General features: G+C 41.3%; 1 protein-coding gene across 1 annotated transcript in view; it reads left to right on the top strand.

Annotated features, from left to right (window-relative positions):
* The first annotated feature begins 415 nt into the window (after window positions 1-415).
* The window catches only part of HTR2C (5-hydroxytryptamine receptor 2C), a 64,854-nt gene continuing 37,726 nt past the window's right edge, over window positions 416-27,543 (top strand). Inside the window, exons 1-2 of the mRNA XM_050901799.1 lie at window positions 416-470; window positions 19,850-20,492. Of these exons, the coding sequence (XP_050757756.1) occupies window positions 20,108-20,492 (385 nt within the window). The 5' untranslated portion in view covers window positions 416-470; window positions 19,850-20,107. The remainder of the gene's footprint in view (window positions 471-19,849; window positions 20,493-27,543) is intronic.

The raw sequence follows: 27,543 nt of genomic DNA, 5'->3' as shown, positions 1-27,543 counted from the left end.
TCCAGCCTGAGCTGGATGGTGGTAAATTGGGAAGAAATCTTGGTTTTCAACAGCAAGCCATTCTGGTAGGGCCCAGGCAGGGTTGTTCTTAGATCTCACAAAACAGTGTAGAGCTTGGTATTCTGTAGAAGATCTCACAAGCACCAAAAAAAAAAAAAAAAAAATCTCCTAAAATAAGGGATGCTCCTGGCATGGAGGAATTCCCTGATGGTTTGTTGCTGTCACTGTATCAGCTCTGCAAGTGAGGTACGTTGAAGCATGGGGGGGAAGAGAGGAAGAGGCTTAAGTGCACAGCTGCTGTTACTCAAAAATCAGGCTAAAGCTCATAAAAATCAGCACACCAGGCACACCTGGGTGTGTATGGCTTTGGTTTTGATAGCTCTGTGAAGCACATCAGAGCAAATATGCTTTGTGCTGCCTGTATTCATAAAGAGATCCTCTAAATAACATTTATCCAAGCAAGAAAAGAGGTAAGAGGATGTTTATAGAAGTCTTTCATGTCCTTGTCTTGTCCAGAAGAATTATTTAGGATTATAGCTTTGCTCATGTCTTACTTGCATGCATTTTGTATCATTGAGAGCCTCTGTTTTCTGCCTTTGCAAAAATGTAGGAAAAAAATTATGCAATCAGCTGCTCACCTCTAGGAAAAATGTGATCAGGCAGCATAGCCTGTTGGGTTAAAATAGTGCAGTCCTGTCTGCTTATTTTGTCAGCCCCTGGGTGTCAGTACAGTCAGCTGTTCTCGATAAGCCTAAAGGACAGAAGGTTAGGATGTGTGGCTTTGCCTTTTTTCTGTGTACCTATAATATTTTTTTTGGCCTTTCACTTAAATTTCTGTTGTGATGCTGGCAGCAGAGATTAATTCCCTCTCCAAAACGGTTCCAATGTGAGGTCTCCTCACTAGTAAGGAAATGCGTTCAGCTGACTGCTGACACAATATCTGTAGGCAAAAGGCTTGTAAATGTCAAAAACATTCTTGTTTTAGGAGGTTTGTTGTACAAACTGTGCATGTACTAAGTTTGTATGGACTTTGGCTCATGTTAAGTTTCTGTGATGCTCTGTAGATATTTAAAAAAAAAAAAGTTTTCCAATGCAAATGAGGTGTCTTGGCACCAGCAGCTCTCTCGGGCCAGAATGTCCCCGTGCTGTGGGATGCCCTGCTTGCAGGCTAGCTCCCAGCTGGCCAGCTGCAGACTCTGCTGTGAATGCTCCCCTCCACCCAAGAGCAATTAGTCACCATCTTACGATATTAAAAACTTGTTTGTTACCTGTCTGAGCAAATGTCCATAGTGTTATAGGAGAAATTTGCCCTGATCTGGTTCATCTTAGAGACTGACTTGCCTCAGCTGTGGCTTAACCAGACTGCGGATCCCACTTGCATCGTGCTGGAAAGGGATAAGGTACCACGGCTTGGTCACAACGCAGTGTACGGGAGAGTTGGGGCCTTGTTCCCTGCTGCCTGTCCTGTCCTTAGGTTTGGCACAGCTGAGACATGCAAGTTGGAGTGTGGGTTTGGTTTGGGGAAGAGCAGTGTTGTGGAACCCTGCAAGCTTAAATGCTAGCTTTGGGGAATACAGTGTGTTATTCTGGGGACATCTCTGAACAATGTTGTGGTGGAAGGATGGTGTCAAATACAAAGCTTGAAACCTTTCTTTAAATTTTAAGTGTTCCGGATGTGGAGCTTTTTAAGAATCTCTCATTGAAGTTTTTGAGTGCAAAGTCACTGGCCTTGAGAGCCTTTTAGAACCATGAGTCAAGTGCCTGAGATCAGAAAATTCAGAAGATAATACATCCTGCTTTTATATATATAGTTTGCTTATATTTTGCTTTCTGTTTTTGAAGCCTTTAGGAGATGTATTTTTCATCTTTTGTCTGCAGCTGTGAGACCTACTGTCTCAAAGGGCTGGGATTTAAAAACCGAAGACACAAGATACTAAAAGGCTTGTGAGGAACACCTGTGACAGTTGGCAACACTAGGCTAGTTTCATTTTTCCCAAAGTAATATGAAAGCAGGAATCTGAGTAACGCACACTGCTGTTATCTCTCGTAACTAGACTGTGCTTTTGCAGCTTAGAAGAAATTAAGTAAAAAGAATTAATTTGATATTAAATAGTAGTAAGTGGGAGCAAGAAGTATTTTAAGATGTTTATCAGAATTCTTTATACTGTTGTTTAAAAAAATAACTTTAAGATTGAAATTCCAGCTTTGTCCTGTATTTCAGTCGTTCCTGTAAAAAAAGCTTATTCTGTATTTTTCCTCTTTATATGTTAAGATTCAGCCCTGTGAGGTGCTATCTCTGTTTCTCTCCTGCGAGCAAGCTACATAGATTATTTGGCTTTGATGTAAGCTCTTGCTTTTCCTGGGTCTTGTTTTTCTTGTTATGTTTTAAATATACATATCATTATAATGAGCAAGCTACCAAAATGTCTCTAGTTCTGAACAGCTAAGCCCTGTTCTTCCAGCCTTTTCTACCCTGCCCTTCCAATTGCACTCCTAGGTGTTGTCACTGAAGCCTCACAGCTCTTCTGGAGCTCGGTGAGAAGTGACCCTTTCTGTAAGCTGTCAAATGAAGCGGTTTTATCTCTTATATCTTACATACTTTATACTTGCCATATAAGTAGCAGAACTTTGTTCTCAGTGGGCTGCAGTGGCATGGTGAGTAGGATCAAGGGGAGAAGTGCAGCACCCTTGTTTCTGAATGAATCAGCTGCTGTGATTCAGAGCTGGATCTCGTGTTTCAGGGCTTCTACGCTGCAGCATGGTGCTGATATTTTTGGCAGAATAAAGCTCTTCTACATCCGAATGACTACAATAGTGCTTTTATCTAGAAAGTGCAAAGTATTATGTCTTTCAGCCTTCTAAATGAGTTTAATGCTATAGAAGCATCAAAGATAAAAAAAACTTGCTTGGTACTGTTACGCCTTATGAATCCTCAACAAAGTTACAATCTCTAGGTTTTGGTTGTTGGGTTTTTTCTGCTTTCTCCTCAGTTCTGTGCTTGAACAATGTCTGTCCTCCCACACAGCTTTGCTGGGGGAGTGAAAGCAGAATTAAGTTCATGTTAGCTGACTTGCAGAGCTCTTCTGTTCTGTGCCCAGGGCAGAGTTGCCTGCTGGTTTTGTGGGGCTCAGGTCCCCACATTTAGTGAAGTTTCTGTGCCTTAGGTCAGTGTATGCCATAGTAATAACACTTACACCATCCCTTGGTCCTTAGCAAATGTGAAATTGTACAACTTGGCTGGTAATGAAAGAGCTTTAGGATGATGTGCCTTACTTTGCACTTGCCATTGGCTCAAATGGGATCCTCTTTTCGTTCAACATTTTTTTTTTTTGATTGATACAAACTACTGCAAGGGAATTTCTTGGGTTGCATGAGCAACCCAACTTAGGTGACTTTCTCCAGTGTTTCAGAGGTGTTTGGTTTCTAACATTTTGCATCTCAACAGCTCTCACAGCCATACATAAACACCGAGACTGCAGCTAGGTTCAAAATCCTCAGTTTTGCTCAGGAGCTGTAAACTGGTATTTCTACCCATTATGTTTAATGACTGCTGGTTGCCTGTTCCATCCCTGTATGGTGTTTCCCACTTTGGTGAACGTGTCTGCCTTCCTCCAGTCCTCCTTTCTGGTGCAATATTGCTGATGGGTGTTCCCAGGTGTGTGTTGTGGTAGCCTTGGTCTGGAATAATGCTCAGCCACCTGTTTTGCCAGATCTTCTTGCTTTCTTTGAAGCTCTTGCAAAGTAACATATCACCACCAGCACAGTTTTTGCTATCTACCACCTATTGATGTTGCTCTTGCCCAAAGGGGTTTTCCAGCAGAGAACATCGTCCTGTTTTGTGTCAGTATCTGTACTGAACTCCTTTGTTTTCTGACAGCTCAGACTTGCAGAACAAAGCACTTGAGTAAGATATTTTTAATGACATGGAGAGGTCTGTTAATTTTGAAGCAGAACATAAAACCTAGTTCTGCCTAGGGCAATCTCATAGAAACTTATGTTGTAACTGGTAACAGGCTTGGGTCACACCCCACACAGGAGCTTCTCCTCATAAGGTTCAGATGTTCATGTAGCCCTGTGTTATGGGCTTCTGCATCCTGCCTTCCTCATCATTACATAAGGATCACATATCAACAGGAGTGAATTTGTTTTTACTTTGGGGAGTTACTGAGACAGTTCATTAAAGGGCCTGCAAGCTAAAGTTGTGAGTTCAAAACCGTATGCCTTGCAGATCAGCTGGAGTGACTGGCCCAGTGCCTTTTTCTCCAAATCATTAAGGAGACAGCGAGTAGTGGTGGCAGCAGGGATTCATGCCATGTCCCCCGGTATGATGGTCATAATTTCAGCCCTACACGCTGATTCCCACCAGCAAGGCACTGTGGCTCACGGCAGCATCAACGGGGTGGGACGTGCTCCTGTTGACCTGTGTGGATGAAGCTGATTTCGGCCTCACTGAGTAGGTAGTGTTTCTAATTGCTATTTGTGCTGCTTTAGTGTAATAAAACTGGGAACTGAGAAATGTGTTTGCTGCTACTTTGGCCTTTATATGCAAATCTTCCTTGAGGGTCAGATGTGTGTGAGAGGAAAACGATGCCAGTGTAATTTAAAAATTATATGATGACATTCACTAGCTCATCTGCATGTGGAAGTCTATTATTGCCTGTTAATTAATGGAAGTAACATAATTGTTTCATTTTTAGAGTGCTGCCATTTATCAAAACATGTGTTTGTAATGGTTACACTGCCTGGTGTAAAGTTGCTTAAAATATTAGGTTACCTGGCCTGATGCTGCTTGTTCTTAAATATTCCCATGATCATTTCTTTGTATTAGTTGGTGGTAGGTTTAGAAAATGAAAATATAAGATGCACTTTTACTGTCACAGAACTCGAGGTGTTTGCGTTGTTGCACAAATATACCCAAGCCCCATTTCTGCAACTGTTCCAAATGCCAGTCTGTTGATACAGGGGACAAGATCTCCCTTCAGCTGGGATGTGCAGGAGGCGTGGCCAAATAAATGGGAATGATACAGGAATCAAGGCTTTGGGCTTCTGTTTCTTGGCTTTCCTGTTTGCTAATAGGTCAACAGGCCATCATAACTAATCCAGCCTGCACAGAAGTTGTATCTGTTTGGCACAATGCGTGCATGTACTGGGAATCCCAAACTACCGTTGATGGAGCAGGAGTGCCTGTGTGGCACAGCACACTCTGTGCAAAGACAGAGCTGACTCCCAAACACAGCCTGGCTGTGGTTGTGCCGCACTCGTCCCCACATTGATCAGCAAAGTAATTAATGGGCTGTGTGCCCAAAGAGATGTCTCTGCTGCTGACTCCCCAACCTTAGTTCATGTCTCTCCATGCAGTGCTTGCTGTGTGCTGTAGTTGTACTTACAAACTAAAGTAATTTCTGCCTCAAACTGTTAGTTTGTTTGAACTTCTCTGGCGAGAGATCTACTCTTTACTCAAGGACTTCAGATGTCAGAGAAGGTATCGTGCCCGTTGCCTTCAAACACACTTTTGCTCCTTGTGAGACTAAACATAAAAGAATTAAATTCCAGCTTAACTGGAGTCAGTGGCAAAACTCTCATTCACTTATAGTCAGTGGTGCCAGCACCCAAATTATTTTAGTTTGTGGTGATACTGAAGTTGTTAGATCAGAAGCCAGGAGTGATGGACCTGCCCTGTTGTTTCTGATGGAGTATTTCCCTCCTGTGAAGGGCTTCTTGTTACCAGAGGAACAGAAGTGTTTCTCTTTCAAATGTGCTTTATCCGGGGGTGGGGGGAAGATGTTTTTCCCCACTTGACAATTGACGGTTTGTTACTTCCCTAACTCTGAGCTGTTAGCATAGATATTACCTTGCTGACAAAGTGAAAGCAATTTAATAATCGCTTGCAAGAGAAAATCGACTCCATTAGAGTTCAGTTGCCTTTGTTCCAGCCATTAAAATGCAGATGCTACCTGATTCATATATAAATTGTTTTGATAGTTTCATTATTTTTCCTTAGTTGAGTTCATCAAAAGTGCATTTGACCACCTCCCTCTGATATACTTGTGCTAGCGTGATCTATGTAAGGAGAGGTTGGTCTCCCGTCACCCATCACTTACGTGGGTCTCTGACCACAACACAGCAGTCATCCCCAGCCTGGCTGGAAAACACTGCTGATACACCTGACAAATTTTACCCAAATTTTAGGTACATGTAGGAAAAATATTCCTTTGAAAAAGGAAATGGCTGCTTTGGATCCTGTTTGAATGATGCCACTTCTCAATACCAGTTTTCCTTCACTTCTAAATGCTAGTTTTCCTTTGTAGACTGTCATTGAGACCAGAGGTTGTCTTTACATTACAATGTCTGCTTCTTTGTTAGTCTTTAACCTTCATATTTTCTCCATTCTTACGTTCCTAGTTTTGTCTACAGCTTCTCTCCTATTTTCATTTTCTTTGCTGTGATCCTAATTGTTTTGTTAAATGCAGCCAAGCATCTGCCTGCTCTTTGCAGCATCAGCCATCTCAGGACTGCTTCCCTTGCTGCAGTTTCAGCATGCCTCATGCACTCTATTTGTGTTAGAATCCGAATTGTACAAAATCCTTATTTCATGTGTATTCTCATGAAGAGAACCGGGTTAATCCAAATTGCATCAACTTCTATAGACCTCCTTTGCCTTTTACGTCATGCTGGAAACTGAAGTATTTTCCATTATGATTTGTCTCCTTCATTTTGTTTTTTCCTGACTCATTTACTGATGTCATAGATGACAGTTTGTGTCATTGCAATTTGCTCCCATGGAAATGACTCCTGCACACATGCGCGTGGCATCCGACTCCTCGGTCTTCACTTCTTACATAATTTGGGAGCTGTCAGAGCTCTACCCCAACGTGCCCATCTGTCTATTCTCTCAAAGTTAATGAGCCTTTCTCGTCTTGCTTCAGGCATATTACACACCCTGACTTATTCATAGATGATGTCTATTAAAATTGTCAAATGGTTTGAAAATTAAATTATTTCTCTAAATAAAGAGCCTGCTTCTAATCTCACTGAAGATGTTTCAATGCAATTGGCCTATTTTCTAGTACAAATCAAGAGTGACTATGCTGAGGTCTGTCTGACCAGGGAGGCGATTGGGCCTTCTTGTTTCATTGAAGATATTTGTGATTTATTATAGTGTAAGAGCTCAGAATCTACCCCTGGCTTAGTCTGGGACCAGCAGCACAACGCAGAATTTACCTGGAATCAGGCATCCAGATTAAAGTGAATTCTCATGGCATGAAGCAGTCAGCATGGGGGGGTTGGGTTGTTTGCTTTTAGAGCGGTGGAACATACAGAAAAACATTTGATGTTAATTATTACATTTCTCAAAAGGGTGAAGGGGAATGAAGGGGAAAAACCTACAGTTCATAATAGAGTTGCTACATCAGTCTAAGGAGAATTAACAGTGAATTATGAGTATGAAATAGTAGAGCATTAACTGAAGTGAGATAACAATAAGCAAAGTAGGGGAAAAAAGCTCAAATTAATATCTTTGTATTAAGAAAATCAGTAGCTAATTTAGTTCATACTGGAGTGTGTTTTCCCCAGAACAATTTTGAGGAAAAAAGAAAAGTAATTTAAGATTTGTAATAGTCAGTCTTTCTATTTTTTTTCTTTCTTTATTACTAGACCCAAAGCTGATCAAACATTTTGATTTCTGGCCCCTTTTTTCCTTCTCTCAGCTGTAAGGCCTAGGAAAGGAAAGAAGCTAGAATTAAAGAAATGAAACAAAATACTGTTTTAAAAAAGTCCAGCTAATACATTTTTTTTTTAAGTCTAGATAATAAGATTTAATCAAAAAGCCATGTTGTTAGAATGAATTTTTAAAAAGTTTTAAACTGTCCCTGTTCAATGCTGTAAAGGGAAAGCAGGCTTGCAAGGTGCCTGTGTACATGTGCAAGAATGCATCTGATCAGAGAGAGAAGGAAGGAAAAATGGAAAATGGGTGAAACTTGGGATCCTGGATTTGGGGAGGAAAGCTGGCCTGAGGGAGGAGTGCTGATGGCCTCTTGGGCTGAATCTGTGGGTCGGCCTCCTTGGAGCTAGTCTGGGTGCGTGTCGATGGGAGGGTAGGGTCAGCAGGCCTGTGAGTGACCTCCCCGGTGGATAACCCATGTTACCACCCTGTGGTGCTGTGGGTGAGGAAGCAGCAGGGCAAAAACTGATGGAGAGAGCCAAGGCAAGAGGTCTAATGGTGTGGGAGTGAGGAAGAGGGGGTGAGAGCAAGTCGGTATGCAGAGAACTATGTAGTCATTTAGATGTTAAAGACCAGTTAGATGATCAATATAGCTGAAGAAGAAAATGTACTTTCTCGCAAACACAGAACTTACCAAGAAAGGCAGAGGAATACTTGGAATTCAGAAATGTGTTATGAGAGGCTTTGCCTAGATATCACAAACCTGCTTGTGCAAGTAGTCTCTCTTCTTCAAAGCAAGAGTCATGACTATGACCCTGCCTCAGTGGAGCCTACAGAAAGAAGTGCAATGAGGACACAGGGGGGGTGGTGGTGGTGGTCAGTTCCACTTTGTTGGAGTCCACCACATGCTGTCCCCTTCTATGGTTAAACAAGCCAAGCCTTTTATTCTTTTCTTCTCAGAGGACTCTCTTATTCTGCATCTCATCTTTGGATGAGTGCAGCCCAACCATGCTCGCTTTGCCCAGCCTCTGAGCTGGCTGGGTACGTGCCAGTGCTGGTCTGCATGGCTGTGTCCGTATGGCACAGCAATCTCCAGTGCTTACTCAACTTCTCAGTGCACTAATGCATCTTAGGTGCAACATATCCATGGCCTGGAGCTGGCTCACAGGCAGGACTCTCCTGCCTATGAATGCACAGGCTTGTTCCTGTTTGAATCGTCTTTCTTGAAAATAGAAGATTAGTGAATAAAAATACAAGTATTAGGACTCAAGTATCTTGTGCCAGTGGCACTAATTCCTCCTTACCTTTACAAGAAATCCCTTGCTTGGTGTATATATAGCGTAGATTAATTTGTTTCTTCCATATCCCTCTCATGCTGACGTATGGCTCAGACACTGAAGTAATGATCTTTGTTTCCAACTGATAAACTCTTAGTTTACAGCCAAATTCTGTTAGTTATATATAGTTCGTATTATCCCATTTCATTATTAGTTATGTGATTAGTTCAGTCCTCAAAGCCATTCAGCTTCTCCTGTGTGATGTTCCAGCCTTTCCCGATGTGGGTGTTGCATTCTGGTTTTGAATCATCAGTACATTCAATTCCCAAAGTAAATGTTTTGTTTTAGCATCCTTAAAAAAAATCAGAATGAAATGACTATCAAGCCTTGCCAACCTCAACGAACAACTTGCTTCCAGACCAGGGTTTGGTTTTTCAGCCTAATCCATTTTCATCTCCTCTGCAGCCAATTCCATGGCAGTTTCACAATTGCTCTGTTCGTCTTTTTCTCTGGAGTTTACCTAATAATTTCCCTGGTGACACCATATCAAATGGTTTAATGAAGTCCGTGTAAATTAGAACCACTGCATTGTTTTTGCCTGGAGAATGGGGTGTTAAAGAACAAACAAACAAAATCCCAAGATACCAAGTCAAGACTGTTACAATGTACATCTGGGAAACTCATGTCGCATTTTATAGCACTTTCCATGTATCTTCACATCTTTAATTTTCCTTTTAAATATGTTCTGAAATTTTGCCTGGTTAAGGTCAAACTAAGAGGTTTATAATTGTGTGGATCATTTTCTGTTTTTAAATGCAGGCATCACGCAGACCAGCTCTTCTAACAGTTTCAGTCTGATGTTGTTCTTTGTCCTTTTTTTTTTTTTTTAATACCTGTTGTTAACAGTTTTCTTTTCTACCTACTTTTGTTTTTAGGGTTTCCCTTGGTACTGATTTACCAAAATATCCAGTTGTGATATACTTAGATCGGAGAAGTGTTGGCTTTCTGAATTTATACTGTCAGTCATTCCCTTTCAGGTCCATATGGATCAGTTTTCCAAGGAAAAAAAAAGAAAGAAAAACAAAACCAAACACTAAAAAGGGAAAAAAGCCTTGCATTTTTGCAATGTTCTTTGGGTGTGTGTTTGTTGGTTTTTGTTTTGTGGTGTTTTGCTTTTTTGTTGGATTTTTTAAAATCTCTTTAAGGAATTACTTAACTTGCCTTTTATTAGTCTTTGTTCCCTAACATTTTTAGGATCCAATGTATTCCTCATATATTAAATAGCCATGTGAGAGCCTGTAAAACTGGAAGAAGAGGAAAAATACAGCTGCCAGGTCATGGTCCTCTTCTCTGCTGGGGAAGGCAGTAGAGCATCTCCGTAGACCTTAAAGAAAAGGTGCAGTGATAGGACCAGAGCTTTGGTGCGTAAGAGGCTGCATACTGCCGAGAGCTGGGTTTGAATCACTCCGTGAGCTTTATCCATGCAGTAGTAACCTTTGGCTATTCTTGCTATGAATAGCTACATTGTCTATGTAGTTGTTCTTATTTCAGCTGTTGTTATGTATGAGATACAGATAAGTCAAGTAACTCATGAATGTTTCAATAATCCCTTCTCTGACATTGTACAGGTACGTGAAAACACATATTTAATTACACTATTATAGTAAAAGCCCTGAGCAATTTGTCAGTTCGTCAGGGACACTTTTTATTATGCTTTGCCGTTTGCTTTGCTTTTCCCTGGCTATTCTGATGCTGTGATTATTTTAAAGATGCTCAGGCAGCACTGACAACAGGAGGGGCATTCGTTGGCATATATTAATAATGCACCACCACATTAGGTAGGAGGCCTCTATTAAACATCCTATAATTTAAAATAAAGAGCTCTCTGAGCTTTGAATTAGAGGGTTCTGCAGGTTCAGGTGCTTACTGGGAAAATTAATTTAAGGGAGAAGCGATTTTCAGCCATGTGAACCCCTTGGTGAGCAGCCACATCCTGGTGACGTACCAGGCTGCGCACAGGCATGACAGGTCAAGCTGCCTGAGCCCAGGGTCCATGTGCAAAGCGAAGGGGAGATTCTCCCTGGATCACGTGTGGCATGTGGTGCAGGGTGTGCCCCGTGTCACTGCATAATAAATCCCAGTTTCTTCATTAGAAAATGAGTGATCTTACCAAACTGGCGTGATTTCAGAAGACAGAGAGAGCTGGAGTGAAAAGAAAGCTACAAATGCAACATCAAATGATTGCTTGCTTGATTAAGAAATTTGCCTTAAGTAATAGATGAGTCACCACAATTCCCCTAAAAATGGGCACGTGTTTTATGTAATGGTGTGTGTACATTCATGCTATGACTTATGATCTGGCCTGGTGAATATTCATGTTCTTCCTTTCCAGATTGACTTCTGTTCTCTATTACTATTGCAAAGTATGCACAATAACTTAAGAATGTCAGATTCATTTGTATTGAATGTGAGATTTTCCAGAAAACATAATTTGAAAATAAATCACTTCATGATTATTTAGATGCATGTATGTATTTTCCTACAGGTGCATACATACTGCCAAATGCCGTATATGTGGTAACTTAGAATTATGAAGATATTCAACCACACAGGGGATAGAGCACTGTGCTGCAAAAACTGCTGAAAACTGTGGAGCCTTCTGGTTTTTAAATCGGTGTGGCTTTAAAACTTGCAAAAAGTTAGTTACAGAAAGCCAGGCAAGTGTTTTTGTTGTTTTGTTTTATTATGTTTTATTTTGGGAGCAAACGTTGCAAGTGCTCACTTCCAGACCTTAATGCTATAAACAAAGAGCTGTCATGCAAAGCATTTAAGAAGAGAGAAAAATTGGTTTTCTTGTGAGTAGGAAAGAGTTTGATAGTACTTTACTACAACAACCCTGAAAAGCTGAGGGTAAAAAACCTACCACATAAGATCTTCCAGCAACGTTACTTCTGACATTTACCACGTTGTACGGCTGAATTAAAAAGAGACTGAGGGAATGTCACCCCAGTGGTGGCAGAAGCAGGGGCTTTGCAGCCACAAGAGCTGCCTTGGGGGATTACACAAACTCTCAAACTTCCGTGTTCCAGGGAGCAAATACACACGATGCCTACCTATAGCAAGTGTTGACTTTTTAATGCTGGTATGGAATGCTTTCAGTTATTTATTAATAAGGATGAAGCAAAATCCAAATTTTAATTCATGATTAACTCCATGCACAGTTGCAGGTAAACACAATAATAAGAATCCCAAAATATACCTGCCAAGGAGGCTGAGGAATGCTCAGCTCAGCTGGTCTTTTTACAAAGGTGAATTTCAGCCACTAGGGACATGCTTATTTAAAAAAAGAAAAAAAACAACCAAAACCAAACAAACAAAAAACTTACAAAAAAAAAAAAAAAAGGGGGCAGTTTGGAATGATACCTACACATAGAAAATATGAACAACTATGGTGTAATCATTTCAAGAAGTTAGGACAGTATGTGATGAGACTCAGATTTATTCTGTTGTAGTATTTCTGCATGTCCGAGCCGAGAGAGCAAGTTTATCATTGTAGGGAGTGGCAGAGTATCTACGTCTTCTTGTGAGGTTCCCAGCTGCTCTTCCACTAAGGGAAAATAAAAAATAAGGATGGTAGTCTTACTGCCAGAAGGTAGATTAAGATCTCTTCTGTGTGCTTGTATTGCCTTGAAATGTCTGGAAAAGAAATTAATGCCTTTCCGACTAAGTATGAGGGGAAGATAGAGAGGGAAATTAATGCTATTTGGTTTTGGACAGAATGGTAGTGATTCATTATTATGACCCTACAGAATATCATTACTTGAGCTTGTGTCTGAGAAAATCCATTTTCTGCTTGCTGTGAAAAAATGAAATACTCTTTTAGTTTGCAAGTAATTAAATACTTATTTTCTGTGTTGGAATTAAAAAACAGTAGTAAAAAGCTGTGTTTGGGGAGGTTTGCCTAAGGTTTTATTAAGTGGGTTTTTTAATACTGATTTACCTCCAGTACCTGCTGGGAAAAATTCCAGAATTTCTTGCAAAACTGAAGAGGGAGCATCAAATACTTCCTTGGAAAGAAAGTCCCTAATGAAAGTGCTAGTAATATGGTCCCCAGTTCAAAAGTGGCTCTGGAAAGTATTTGAATACTTAAAATTAGGCATAAGCAATTCTCTGGACTGCATCTTCAGTTAGTTTTGAAGTGGATATCTGCAGAATAATCATTAGGCTTTGATTTTTCTTTTCCCACTGAAATGATTGTGAAAATGTGCATCTCTGTTGATAGTGCATGTATTGCTTTCAAAAGACAGGAAGATTTCCTGATGCTACCAAGTGACTAAAACAAATTGGGGCTTTCTACAATTGCCACTTTTCAGAACATACTTGAACTGTAGGTTCCTCGGATGCCTGCGACCTCAACAGGTGACCAGAGGTGAGGACTTGGCATTGCTGTGTGCATCTCCACAGTGTGACAGGGGCATGTGTTGGTGCAGCTGGAGGATCCTGGTCCCCACATCGTGCAGACTGGTGTCCTCACGGTTGTGCTCTCCCGCCTGGGCACGCAGTTTTATTTCTGGCCTTGGGGAAACAAAAGGGGACAGGATGTGCTGGTCTTATCCTGAGCTTGAGTAGTAGGGACAAGCATAGGGTGTGTATCTAGGGATAGGAGCTCAAAAACACCCCCAGGTTGGACAGCTTTGTTCAGAAGCACATTCCTGATCCAATCATAGAATAATTTAGGCTGGAAGGGACCTCTTGAAGGTCTGTAGTCCAACCTCATGCTCAAGGCAGGACTAACTTCAAAGTTAGATCAGGTATCTGAGTGTAATTCCCAGCTGTGTTTTGAGCATCTCCAAGGATGGAGATCCCGCAGTCTCTCCATGACCCACTTCCCTTGTCTGACCACCCTCGCTGTGATTTCTTTTGTCTATTTTTTTTCCTGTTTTATACATGATTTCCTTAGATCTATCACTGTGACAGTTGCTTCTTGTCGTTTTGCTGTGCAGCTCTTGGAAGAGTCTCACTGTCTTCTCTATAAGCACCAGCAGGTAGCTGTAGACAGCAAATACATCCCCATTCAATGCCTCTTCTCTGGGCTGAAGCAAACCCAGGGCTGAACCAAACGCAGTAGTTAATGTGCTTCAGCCCCAGTCACCTTGGTGGTCTCCATTGGACTTGCTGTATTCTTACACACCATTTAAAAATAGATCTGCACAAAAATCGGGATGCATCTTAGTGCTGCTACAAAAAGGAGAAAGATGAGTTGCAAGTGCCTAAAATACAGAATTCTGTAAATATAAAAAATACGATTTTATTTGGTCACTAAAACTAAAGGGGCCCTTGCAAGGGTGTAATGGAAAGATGTATTTTAAAACAACCTTCTGTTCCAAAGAAAAATGAAAATTCATTTGGCAAGGCATTAAAAAAATAAATTAGTAAAGATGCAAATAGCAGGAAATACAGAGTTTAGAGTGAAGAATGAAGCACTAAATCTGCCTTCTTGAGCCTCAACTGTGTATCCTATTATACAATTTAAAATTATTTGCCATTTTGTAAAGGGCTTCCTGGAGCTATAACAATTTACGTCAGCTGACTATCTGGCTCAGATAGTTGTGAACTATCTGCAACTGTTTTCTTGTGAAAAATTGCAGTACTTGCAGTTCAGTTTACTAGACTTCAGATTTATTTTTACCCTTATGGAGGTCTACCATCAAAGCCAAGGCTGAAGGAAAAACTTTTGATTTAAAAATATGGTTGATCTTTAACAACTTGTTGGCTTTCATCTGCTTATCAATAAAATGTGAATGTGACTCAGAGAATTGAATGCTGCTGATAGCAAAAGAGATTTTTTTTTTTCCCTCCTAAACTCACCTGTGACTTTTGTGCCTTTGACAAGCCATTGGACGTTGCTTGTTTTTCTTTGGGGAGGGAATTGCTGAAAGTCATCACTTTTGATCATTAAGTACTTTTGTTTTTTACAGCAAGACTTACCATGAATTAATGTATTATTGTCCTCTGAGTCTGCCTGAGACTCAGGTTCTTTTTTTGGGCTAAACTGACAATCCTTGATTTCTTACCCAATTTGAAATGCACATTGTTAACATTCAGGCTACGAGTCCCAGAGAGTTATTAAATGATTTACGAGAGCACAGGAGCTCTGCAGTCTGTCCAGGAGAGGCAGGATCCTGGCTGGGGGGCGGGGAATGTCTCATTCTCAGCAGGTGGCTGACTTTCTCCAGGAAAAAATGTTCTGGGCTTTGAAGGGTAAAACAACTAAAGACAAATGCATTTAATTCAAAGGAGAAAAGAATTGTGTTTATTCCAAGAAAGGCTGGTTGGTTTGTTTTTTCCTTTTAGCAAGAGTAATGGCGGTAAACACTCCCAAAGGCATGTGAACCCCCCAGCACCCTACCAGTACAGACTTATGAACCACCGTAGCTTTTGTTTCCCTTTGACTTAACCTTCTGGAACATCTGGAAACTTCAGCATATCAAACTCTTGCTTTAATTCATGTGTTCTTGATAGGAGAGAAACAAAAATGTTTTTCTAGCTTCAGTTTATTCTAAACTGAACTTAAAGACTGAAGGAAAAAAAGGTGCCCAAAGAACTCATTACTTACCTCTATCAAAAAGCAAGAGTGGCATAGACAAGAACTTGGCTTTGCTGAATGTTTAAATTATAATTCTAAGGACTGTCGGTAGTAGATTGAACTGGAATTGATGATTGACCACAAAATTCAGTACGTGTGCTTTGAAGTTAGCCATTGGAAAAAATCTGTGGTAGGCACAGGTTTTAATTTAAAATTATGGAGATATTTCTTAAATATATGCAGAATTCATGAATAAAATGTGAATTATTTTTCTGGTACAGTGATGTGCTTAGAAGACTGTAGCTGAAGGAATTAGTCATAAAGTTTTACCTTGTGGAGACTGAGGGATGCAGTGAAAAAGAAAGCTGATGACTTCAAGCTAGAGTCCATGTAAAATAATAATAAAGGTATTAACAAAGCAATAGGATGGTTAATTCTAAAGGTGCAGCCCAATTTTGAGCATTGCTGTAGTCAAATTCCCACGTATCATTTTTCAAAATGAATATGCAAAATGCTTCCTCTAAATGCCTTAAGGCAGTTGAGAGAGATGGGTTTTTTACTGTTATAGTCCTGGATAAAATCTGTACCACTTCTGAAAACCCTCGTTATCCTAATGTCCTCTCCAAGGTATTCCTGCCACTAGAGAACCTGATGCTATCCTGGGGTGAAAGCAACGATCCTCCAGGCAGTGAAAACTGAAAATACAACATTAAATAAAGGCAATGTAGAAAAAAGGGTGTCAATGAGACTTGGTAAGGACTCTAGCATAGGGTTTTTCACAGAAATGTGGTAGAACGGAGTGAGAAGCATTGGCTCAGACCTAGGAGTCGCCTCTCTTCCACGTAATGTTTTTCTTTCTGTTTATGCCAAGCTAAGAAGTGAAGGTCTGTCACTGTTCATGTCAGACATGATGATGGCTGAATTTAGGGAACATGAAAACAGGCGGTGATGCTATTCTGGTCTGAGAGCGTGGCTCTTCCTTCCTCCTTTTCCTGGGTGCGGGGACCTGGTTGCAGGTCCCTGCCACCTGTTGGTGGCAGCGAGAACGAGGGCTGCCAACTTCTTTCTGGCCACTGTCAGGGACGAGCTGACATACAGAGCAGTGCCAACATCTTTGATCCATCTAAACCAGGAATTTGGGGGCTATAGGGTGAGGCAGAGCTCCTGCCAGTGTCATCACTTTTTTCTACACGTTTCTCCTACATATGTACTCAGTTATTTCAGGTATTGCATTTCCATAAGTGCACCTGGAAAACACTTTTTTAGGTGTCTTTGTGATTTCCTGTTCTTTTCCTAGTTCTGTATTGGCACAAAAATAGTAATGGCTCTCCATGAGTCACTCTGAGTAATAGACAGGTGAACGGACCAAGTTTTAAAAGAAATCATAATTCCTTCTAATAGCAAAGATGGAATTTGGAGTCTAAGATTCATTTTTATGATTATAGTCCTAATGCAAAAAATTTAGTTTCTCAATATCATAGCGTAATTTTACTCTTGCATGTAGAACATGTACATTTTTAACTACTGACAGGAGTGTGTGGGGAGGATTATTGAGAAATCTGTTAGACTTTAGAAAATGTAATTTTCTAGCTGAGAAGTTAGTGTGTACCAGATTTGCAGAATTTACTTTGTGTATTTGTGCATTTTGCTCAAAGTCTGTCTGTGTATGTTTGAAAAACTGCTCGTTTAGAGCAAGCAAATGAATTTTGAAGCCTCCCTTTCTTAGACCTTCCTGACAAAACCGATTTTTCTCCTGAGGATAATTTAATTCAAAGCAAATTGTATTTGGTGACTAGTATAATTTTAGAACCCCATGCTTTGCAGTACATTAGTAGCCAAATAACGTACATTTTATTTTTAATAATAAAACTGATGAATAATCAAGTGATAATTCTGCCTGCTGATTTCTTAACTCCATGCTCTGATGCGACATCATTCATGGAAGAAAATGTTGTTGCAAAAACATTTGTGAAATGCAAGAGAGAATGACCCTACTGACTACGTCAGAATTCAGTCCTGAACAGTTATAAAATTAGACATTTTTAATTCAGAAATCTTATCTTGCAGTTAGGTTGTTCTTTGAGTTTTTTGATGATCTAGAGTTGAGGCATCTCCCTGCCCAAGTTCCTTCAGCAACCCCAACTAGCATGTGCCAGGAACATCAAACTCATTCACATCTGTGGCGAGAGTGGTGGTAGCATCACCTTCTCCAAAACCTCCAAGAGCTCAGACCTGGGAAGAAGTAAGACCAAGGCTGGGTGTCCTGCTGTCCGACCATGCCCTCATGTTTGGGCATGAACTTTCTGCTCATCCTGCCAAAGTATTATTGTGTCATGATTAGGAGTGCCCAAGAGTCATGGAGCCAAAGAGAGAGAGAATTTCTGGAGACCCAGAAATTCAGACTGGCTTTAATGGGGGTGTCCTGCACAGCAAAGCTCAAGTGCCACAAAGCTGCCTAGTGTCTTCTTCACTGTGGAATGATGACTTGGAAAAATGGTTAATTTTGTTCACAGCTTTAAAGTAAAAGCTGTGTCTTGAAAAAAATACTCTGAAGTATTTCGAAACTTTCTACAGACTTTTTTTAGACTAGCTAAGTTGGAAAAATAAATGGTCCTGTGACTACTTGCTAATTCATCTGCATGTGCAGCTGCAAAATTATTTTCTGTGCACATAGTGCAAAACTTCTTCCTAAATATGAGGTTTAGAGACCCTTTGGGAGTAATTAACTATAATGTAGAAGCAGATCTGGGTTCATTGTACACACTGCTCATTTAAGAAATGTTTTTATGCACAAAGCCCATTAGAAAGTTTCCAAAACCTCCATGAATGCTAAACATTTTATTATAGGACTCTGAGTACTACTTATTTTACATAAAATCTAATGTAATCCCATGAATTACATTTAGCTTTTGATCCCTGGATAGCAAATTGCTGAGTCACATGTGTGCCACGGTGTATTCAAGGGCTAAAATCTGGCTTTTCTTTAGTTATTTATTTAACAGTGATAGAACAGCTCTTTTCCTGTGGACTGCACAAAAAGTTGAGGTATGCTCAAAATAAGTTGCATGCTATTGACTCTATTCTACTTACTGGTTGACTTCCATACAGTGTGTGGGGTTTTTTTTTGTTGTTCTACTTACTACTTTCATTCCGTGCTTTTAGTCCTATGCTGTACATGGTTGTTAGGATCCTGACTCAGATGCAATGGAAATGCAAAGCTGCTGTTTTCATCAGTTGTACAGGACTGGCAGTCAAAACAATTGAGTTCCTGAAGATGTGATTTAGCCAGGATTGGGAATACATGCCCTTAGCCTCAGTGGGTGTAGGCACGTGCCTGAAGTTAAGAGTATGTTTAACTTGCTGAATTAGGTCAATGCATGAGGCTAATGGACTCCTTCAGAGGCAGCAGCATCATGCTTTCTGGTCTGTATTACATGGGCAGTCAGGGGACATAATCTGACTTGCCCTTACTGTCAACTAATTTGTGAAGAAGCATAAATCATGTGAGATACACAGTCAGTAGGATAGATTTCCTCAGAGTGTGCGATGAGGGTGCTGATACTTGCATGTGCTTTACAGTAGTCCTGGGCAGTAGGCTGGCGGGACTGGGCTTACTGGCCCAGCTGTGTGCTGGTGATCAGCACAGAAGCACAGTGGCACAGAAACAGATGAAGAGCAGAAATAACTGCTCAGCTTTTATGAAAGTTTGTCCTCTCTCTTCTCTTAACTCTTTGTTATCTGTTTGTTTGGAGAGATTGACAGCATAGCATCGTATAATGTTACCTAATATATATTGCGTCTTATCCACCATTTATTTCCCAACAAAAACCAAACTATAGTCTTCATTATTATAGGAGAGTTAATCATTAACATCTGAGGGTTTTTACAACACCTGTGCTTTATCTCAGAATATGCAAAATATATCCAAACACTTCCATTTAAGGTGACGGTTTACACTGTGCTTTGGCTGCACTATCTGGATTGGTTGGAATTTCACGTGATTACTATTTTACACAGCGGCAGAGTATCTGTGAAGTGGCTATCAATTGAAACATATTTTGCTCTTCAGACTTGCTTTTGCAGGTTTCACAAAACATTTAATTAGTGATAATCAGCTTTTAACCAGCCAGAGCACACTGATGTGATTCTCTCCCTCTCTCCCCCATAATTATAGGCATAGTCTGTACCCATAAGATAAATTACTTCCAGTCTGGAGAACATCCTAGCCAGCAGGAAGGGAGAGAATAAGAATGTCATTTGCATGGGGATAAAGAAGGTGTTGTGTATACTGTGATTTCAGTGAAGAATATACTCTTTCCTTTTCAGAATGGTGGACCTGGAAACCAGCTGGAGATTGCAAAGTCTCCTTTCCCTTGAGGTTGCTGGTCAGTGGTCATCTTCCAACACACCCAAGGAAACCAGAAGAGCTCCACGCTAACTTCTGTAAGGCTTGTTTCGCTATGGAAGATCAAATGATTTTCTGGCTCAGGTTTTGTGAAGTTCGGCATCTGCCTTGGACCCGCAATTTGGAAAAGGGATCATCTCTGAGGCACGGTTAAGAGACAGAAAAAACAGTCCCAGACGATGAGCACTTTAAGTAGCACTGGAATATTACTCAGCTTAACGACAGTGTCTGTTACGCTGGATTTTAGTTTGCATGGTGGTCTGATGGCTTGGTCCTTAAGCAGCAATTTGACTCTGAATCAGAGTTTGCCTACACCTGATCCTCTTAATGCCTCTGAGAAGGGCGAAGTCTCTCGGATGTCCGTGAGGGAGAAGAACTGGCCAGCCCTCCTGATCTTGGTTGTCATCCTGCTGACCATTGGGGGGAACATATTGGTAATTATGGCTGTGTCCTTGGAGAAGAAGTTGCAGAATGCCACAAACTTCTTCCTGATGTCCTTGGCGGTGGCAGACATGCTGGTGGGTATCCTGGTCATGCCCGTGTCGCTCATTACAGTCCTGTATGGTAAGTGGCTTCCCTCCTTGTTTGACTATATGCTTTTGCAGGGAGTCCCCTGAGGCTGCAGCAGTCTGCTTTGCCCAATTTTTCATGTGTTGGTAGCTTGGGGAATATCAGTGTGGACTTGGCCATGGGTCTGTGCTGAGGCTCACGCTCTGATGGGTGAGGGCAATGCTCTGCTGAGAGCAGAGCTTGTTTCCATGCTGCCGGGAATGACCCGTGAATGGTGTTGGCATCGTTGGTTTTTTTATTGCTGAGACCACCCAGAGAAACTGCAACAGTGAGTCAGCTTCTTACCGTTTGGCTGGACTGCCCCCAAATTAGCTAGGACACAAGAGCTTAGGGAAAAGCTGAGGAGTCTGTTTGTGACTGACCTAGCTCTAAGCCAGATCAGAATCAGTCTTTGAGCTCCCACTGATACCAGTGAGATTTGAGCAATAATGTGGTTAAGAAAGGTCTGCGCTAGTAGATTTGGCATTCAAATAAAAGCCTTCACTCTTGGGATTTACACCTGAGCTTGCCTTCTGCCTTTCAGGGGGTCATTTTGCATTTCTGTGCCTCAGTTTCCCTATCTCTAACCTGAGAAAATGCCCTCTGTTTTAAAACACTTCAAGACCTGCATGTATAGGTGTAAGCATTTATTTCTCCCCTACCATATTAGGGTCAGTGTGTTTGTGCTGAAGTGGGGCATTGCTCCTGCACTCAAGTGTAGAATCGCTGTTAGCACTTCAAAGGAGTAAAAATCAAACACATCCAACTTTCTCATCTGTTTGAGACTCCGAATCCGATTTTTTTTTTTTTTTTTTTTCCAGTACAGTGCTAGGACTCTCCATCCCTGGATATTACAAAGGGGTATTGCGTTTGCCTCTGTATCTCTGATCATCATGTTTGTATACTCGCATATCAATATAGTGTGTGTGTGTTTAATAGATAACACTTAGTCATTTTTGAAGTCTGTTTTCACATTTCTTTGAAAAGTATTTTAATATTGATATTTCTTGGAAACAAATAATGCTGTTTACTTACAAATTTGATTAGAAATTGGTTTACTGTCCTATAAAGTAAAATGTAGGGATATTTATGTGACTTCTTCACTTGCCTAAATGATTAAGTCAGACAGATATTCATTTCTAAAACACATTGATCAAGCATACATCATTCCAAAGCTTATATAACTTGTCTACAGTGAGTTAAATCAATATGTGATTTAGGTACAGACCTAGCCATTGAGATCTTATGCATAAAGCCTTTTATTTTGGGCTGTCAGAATAATTCCATCTCTAAATCTTCTGCATATTACAACATGTGTATTTTATTTTTAGCATTTTACTCCGGTTCCCTGGAGCTTGAAAGGGAGCATATAAATACTGAATGATTTGATTGACCTGCACTTGCATAAATTCTGGGTTACCCAGTGACTCTAAAAAGGTGAATTTATGGAAGTGATCTCCCTACATACATACCTTCTGAGTCTTTGGAAACTAATGGAAATGGATTTTCTGTTCTGCCTAGAAAATGATTACTTGAGGTCGTTTAAAGGTGTAAAGCATGCTACATATTTAGAGGCAAGTAAATATCATTGATCTGAAGAGGAATTGTAATTATTCCTCTTTTCTACCAGAGCACCAGTATTAGCTGTTGGTGGCCCAAACACTTCTCTGCAGGCAAATGGCACTAAATAGATTTTTTGGCAAAAGTTATAATTTCAGAACAGGCATGGAAAATTTGTGGAAATACTGTGAGAAATGAGAATAGCTGCTGTTATTTCAGGGGAGCCAGGAGGCTGCTGGAGCCGTGCTGGGTGCTGGCACTGCTCCCTTGGGCTGGCTCAGTAGCCCTTGCTGGGCTGGACCAAAGCAGGTGAGTTGGCATTCAGGCTTTGTGAGGGGAGGAGGAAAACCTCCATTTGGGGAAAACAGAGCCTCAGGGGAACTTGTGGACTGATTTGAATAGGACCCCTGTGAAATCACTTTTCTATATTATTTAAGCTACTAATTGTGGGAGTAAGCAGCCATGGCTGTGCCACTCCAGCAGCAAGGGGAGAAGGCTGCCAGAGGGAGTAGAGAAAGTCTGTCCCCTCTCCCAAGTGATTACTTGCTAATCCATACTGAAAATAAACACTTGGTTTGATACCCAGAAGCTAAAGGGCATGGACTGACTGGTCTGAGAGAGGACCAAAGGAAAAAGACTGAGATTGTGTCAACGGTATTGCTCCTCTTTAAATCCACCATAACATGCGGATGCCCTTTTCTGGGCATCTAGAAAAATCATTTAGGCTATAAGACTAACAGGGCACATCAACAATCTCAGCATTTGATGGTTCATGTAAATTAAACATGCATGCAAAAGCACAGAGGAAAAGCAGGTTAAACCTGTCACTCATCACTACATACAACTCAGACCAAATACAGCTGTGTCTTCCCCAGCTTCACATGTGCTGAGTCATCAAGCTTTTCAGAGTCCTACACCTACTTCTAGCTTTGGCAGGGAGGGGAGGCAGGTATCTTGTATATTATACTCAGCTTGGTGGACCAGTTCTTGTGGCAACATGAGGCAGCAGCTGGAAATGCTCTTGGCAGAGTCGCAACATTAACAAATGCTGCTGTTATAACTGACAGCCTCCAAAGATCCATCACTTATTCCCGAGTGTGTTTTATCTGGTGTCATAAGTAGCATCTCTGCGCTATTGCACACACTGGTTTTGAGGACAAATTTTGGCCTCTTGTGTAACACAGGGTTTCTTGGCTTAGTTTCCTTTGAGCTATAGATTTTGGAAAAATGGTGGTTCTTACAGCAGCCTGCAAGCACTCTGGATGCTACAGTGGCCAGTAAGACAGTGGACTTTATCTTATTTTCTAAGAGCTAAAGGTCAGGACATCCAAACATATACAAAAGCTTTAGTAGGCTTTATATTGTTTGACATCGTAGCACACAAACCAGTATCAGTGATTAAGGGGGCAAATACTCACACAACAACAGAATTCCTCTGAGAGTAACTGGGGTTTATGGCCATGGACTGAGCAGGGAGAGCGTTACTGCTTGGAGATGTAACTGTATATGTTCAGTCATTTTTACTCTGTATATTTAACCCTGTGCATTCTATGTAGTCTACATATTATGACACTGGGCTGTTTTAAAAGCTGCCATATGCTGTATGGAGGAATGTATGCAGCACATCTCTTCCAGATTTGTAGAAGTCACTTTAAATTTATGTAATCAGAAAGGAACCTTAAAAAAAACATGTAATAAATAGAAGAGTGATGAAGTTGCTTAAGTTTCCACATCAGCGCTCTCAGCCCCAATGATAAATTCTAGTTTGCAGAGTAGGTTCATTTCCTTACTTTTCAGCTAATGAGGTAGATGAAGTACATTTCACTTCAAGCATAACCAGAAAATTGAATAGACACCCTCCACAAAGACTTTTGGTTTTCAGTGGTTTTCTTAATTAAAACAAGGAAAAATAAAGTTGTCAGTTAATTCAAGAATCTTATTACAAAGGAAGGGATGGCAGGATGCATCATGCTGGATTTTTCACCAATTAGTGCTCTGATATATTTATCAGTTAATCTTTCTCAAATGTCTTGGAGTAATCAATGAGTTGCATAGGACAACTTAAAACATTTTCCATGGCATGCAGTTCCTAAAGAACTAAACAAATTAGTATGCTAATTAATAAGCACGTATTGCGGAGAGTAAATGAGAAATTAACACTGTGTTTAATCTCAATGGAGAAACTTCTGATTAATTAAATACTGGTGTGACAAGGCATCAGGTATTCTGCACGTAATGGAGCTTCTGACAACACAGGGAGATTGTCTCCTCATCTCAGAGCATTTTAGGGACAAGCAATGGTGGGTTTGCATCGTGTGTAGTCTTTAAGGGCAAGAAAGAGAAGGCTGCTATTTGTCTACTAGGGCTAGTGAAGGAATGCAAGCGAATCTCATCAGCTGATCTGAGTGGAAATTACAGAAGGTATTAAAATTTCTTTGTGCTATGAAACGGGTTCACAGCTGCTAACAAGTTGCCGGAGTGTGGCCAACAAGCAGCCAGCACACTCATCTGTGTGCCCAGGTGCCCAGGCTTCTCTCTTCTCTTCGAGTTTCAAAAAACACTGTAATGCTGGCAGCCTGACACAGCTTCCAGGAAGGCTGGTATTAGACACAGCATTCATTAGCCCCAACTGCTGGAGCAGCTTTACATCCAGATTATTGTTATTATTGATAATTATCATCGTTATTATGTGGTGACAGAGATGTGCTGAGCACTTGTGGCAGACTTCGCTGTTTATTCCCCCTGCAGAGGGAAGGGGGGGGAGCTGTCAGTCAGGCAGCCTGTTCTGCAGTCTCACTTTGCCTGACCGTGCTTTGCCTTTCTAGAGTGGCACTTGCTATCAGCAGTGAACATCTTGCAGAGAGACCTGATCAGGTGAGACAAGGACAAGGTGTTGCTGAATAAGTTCCTGGGCGCAGCCGATACCTAAAAGGACAGACAGAGGGTGCCTGAGGTGTTTGTAATGCAGATCTTCTCAGCAGTGCCAGGGTGTGCTGCACAGCTTGATGATACCTAGTATTTTCTGAAGATGCAGCAAGGAGCAATGTGCTCCTTCAACAGCTGGGGCCATCTGCTCTGTCACTTTTATTTTATTTTTTTTCCCTGCTGATTTCTAGTAATGACTCTCGAGGTACAGGTTAGTATTTACTGCTGCCAACCAGCTACAGGCACCTGCGCCCAAATGCTGTGTGGGAAGGATACAAGGAGTTAAATACAGTTGTTGTTGTTTTGGCTCTTCAGTCTCCAAAAGAAAAAAAAATTAAATAAGAAGTGATGTTTCTTATACTGGAGTTTCCTTAACTCCTTTAGTGTATTCATGGTTGTGAGTTAAATGACTGCAGTCGTGTATATGTGTGACTGTGTCATTCCACCCGGATTAAGTCTTCCCCTTCTGACAAACTCCTGGCTTAGTTTTTAGCTAGTTATATAATCTAGTCACTGGCTTATGACTGATGTAGTGAACTGGTGAGATCACCCTGCATTATTTTAATGTAACAAGTTGTGCTTAAAATCCATCAATGGTCTGGAAAAATGGTAAACCCAAAATCTGTGAACTGGCAGCGGACACTTTGTCCATGACCCATCGTGCTGCTTTGGCGTTGTCCTCCCTGTGCCACGTTACCCCGAGTGCCTCCCTATGCTGGGGCAGCATCGTCCCACTGGTTCTGGGCTTCTGGATATGCATTTGCACACCTCAGGGAGGACTGAGGGGGTTCCTTTCCTCTTCCAGCTGGTTTAACTGCCTGTGTTACTGCCAGTAGTAACTGCTGCTCCATGCTCAGCTCTGCTAGCGATGGGGTCGGCTGAAATTTTTAGACGTTCTGGGATTTTTGGAGCCCTCCCAGCCTGGCCGATGGGCAGAGTGATGCCTGGAGCCAGGGCTGCCGTCATGGCAGTGGAGAGCAGAAACACCATGTTGATAAAAGGAGTGAAAATAAGCACAGTATCACCAAGGCTTCATTGCCAGAGAGCACCAGCAGCATCTCCTGGCACAGTGGAAGCTTGAGGAGCTCTTTTAACATGAATATTTATCAGGTTTAATGTTTGGGCCCTTCTAGAGCTACACAGATACTTACTAATTGCTTCTCTCAATACTGTAGTGAGGCTTTAAATATTTATATGATTGATATTAAGTATTAACATGATTACTGTCAGGAGAAAGGTGAAATCTCACCTTGTTAAAATAATGCCCTTACAAATGATGGCAGAGGTACATCACCTTCACTCAAAAGGAGCCGGTATGGAGCAGTACCAGTTCCCATATGTGTTTGTTGCCTCTGATCAGTGAGCTGGGATGATGGGAAGGAGCAGAGGGAAAACAAGTTTTTTATGGCTTATAACCAGGATCCTCAGAGCAGCTGAAACAGACGAGAAAAGAAAAGCCAGAGACTGGCATAAGAGCAGTGGAGACAAGGCAAATGCCTGCAGCAAAACCCTGGGGGCAAGGGTAAAAGCCATGGGCTGCCAGCCCAGCCACGGTGTAAACCAGTGCTAGCTGAGCCTCCCAGAGCCTTATAAACATCCACCTCTGCCCTGAGAAAATTGTATTTCAGCAGCAGTTCAGGTGCATTTATAAAGACATTATTTTTGGGATGCAGATGGGCCTTAGTTCTCTGACCCCCAGAGGCAAATGCTGTTCTGAATACGCACCCTGAAGTCTCATACAGGTGATGCTCAGAGAGCGGGATGTGCTCTGCTGTGGGCAGGGGTACTCTGAAGATGGTCCAGGAGCAGTGGGGACAGCTGCAGGCATGGAAGGAGGTGCTGGTGAGATGCATTTCCCTTCAGAAGAGACAACAATGAGAGGAGAGTGGGAATTATTTAAAATCTCTGGGGGAAAAAAACCAAACTACATAGTTACAGGGACCCTAAGCCTACCACCAGCTGCAATGAAAATAAGAAAGGAAATGACAAAATATAAACGGTTGCTGTTATGGAAAATATAGACTAAGGTCTTAATGAATGGAAAACCCTAGAGAATGAGTCTGGAGTATAACTGCCAGACTAAATCAGACCAGAGGTCCAACTAGACTAATATTTTGTCTCTGACAGGGGCCTGAGCAAAGCAATGAATTTTCCTGTGCCAGACTGTTACAGAAAAGCCTTCTCAAGGGGGACGTTTCCTCCTAGACTATATTGGCTGGTGTTTGACTTGTGCCCTGTATTATGAGAATTCTATCCCCTGTTATCTGTCTGTCTCAAGGTTTTGTTTAGCACTTTGTGATATAATATTCAGGTATCTATGGTCATGGTATGGTCAGGTATCTATGACCATCAGAAATGGTCAGTCATTTTAAAAATCCTGCCAAGTCATGGCCTTAGCTGCATCTTGACTACACCAAGTTCCAGATGGCAGTTGCATTATTTTCAGAAATTATTTTTCATGTGTGTTAATTTTAAATGCATGACCTTCCTGTTTGTACCAAGTAACCAATACAATTTATTCTTCTGCTAGAGTGTGAGTGAATGGAAACACCTAGGCTGCTTGCACTATCTACTACATCAT

Source organism: Gymnogyps californianus, chromosome 9 (genome assembly GCF_018139145.2).
Source record: "Gymnogyps californianus isolate 813 chromosome 9, ASM1813914v2, whole genome shotgun sequence".
In the NCBI taxonomy this organism is placed as follows: domain Eukaryota; kingdom Metazoa; phylum Chordata; class Aves; order Accipitriformes; family Cathartidae; genus Gymnogyps; species Gymnogyps californianus.
Note: the sequence above shows the minus strand (reverse complement) of the source record. Positions and strands in the feature narration are given on the sequence as shown.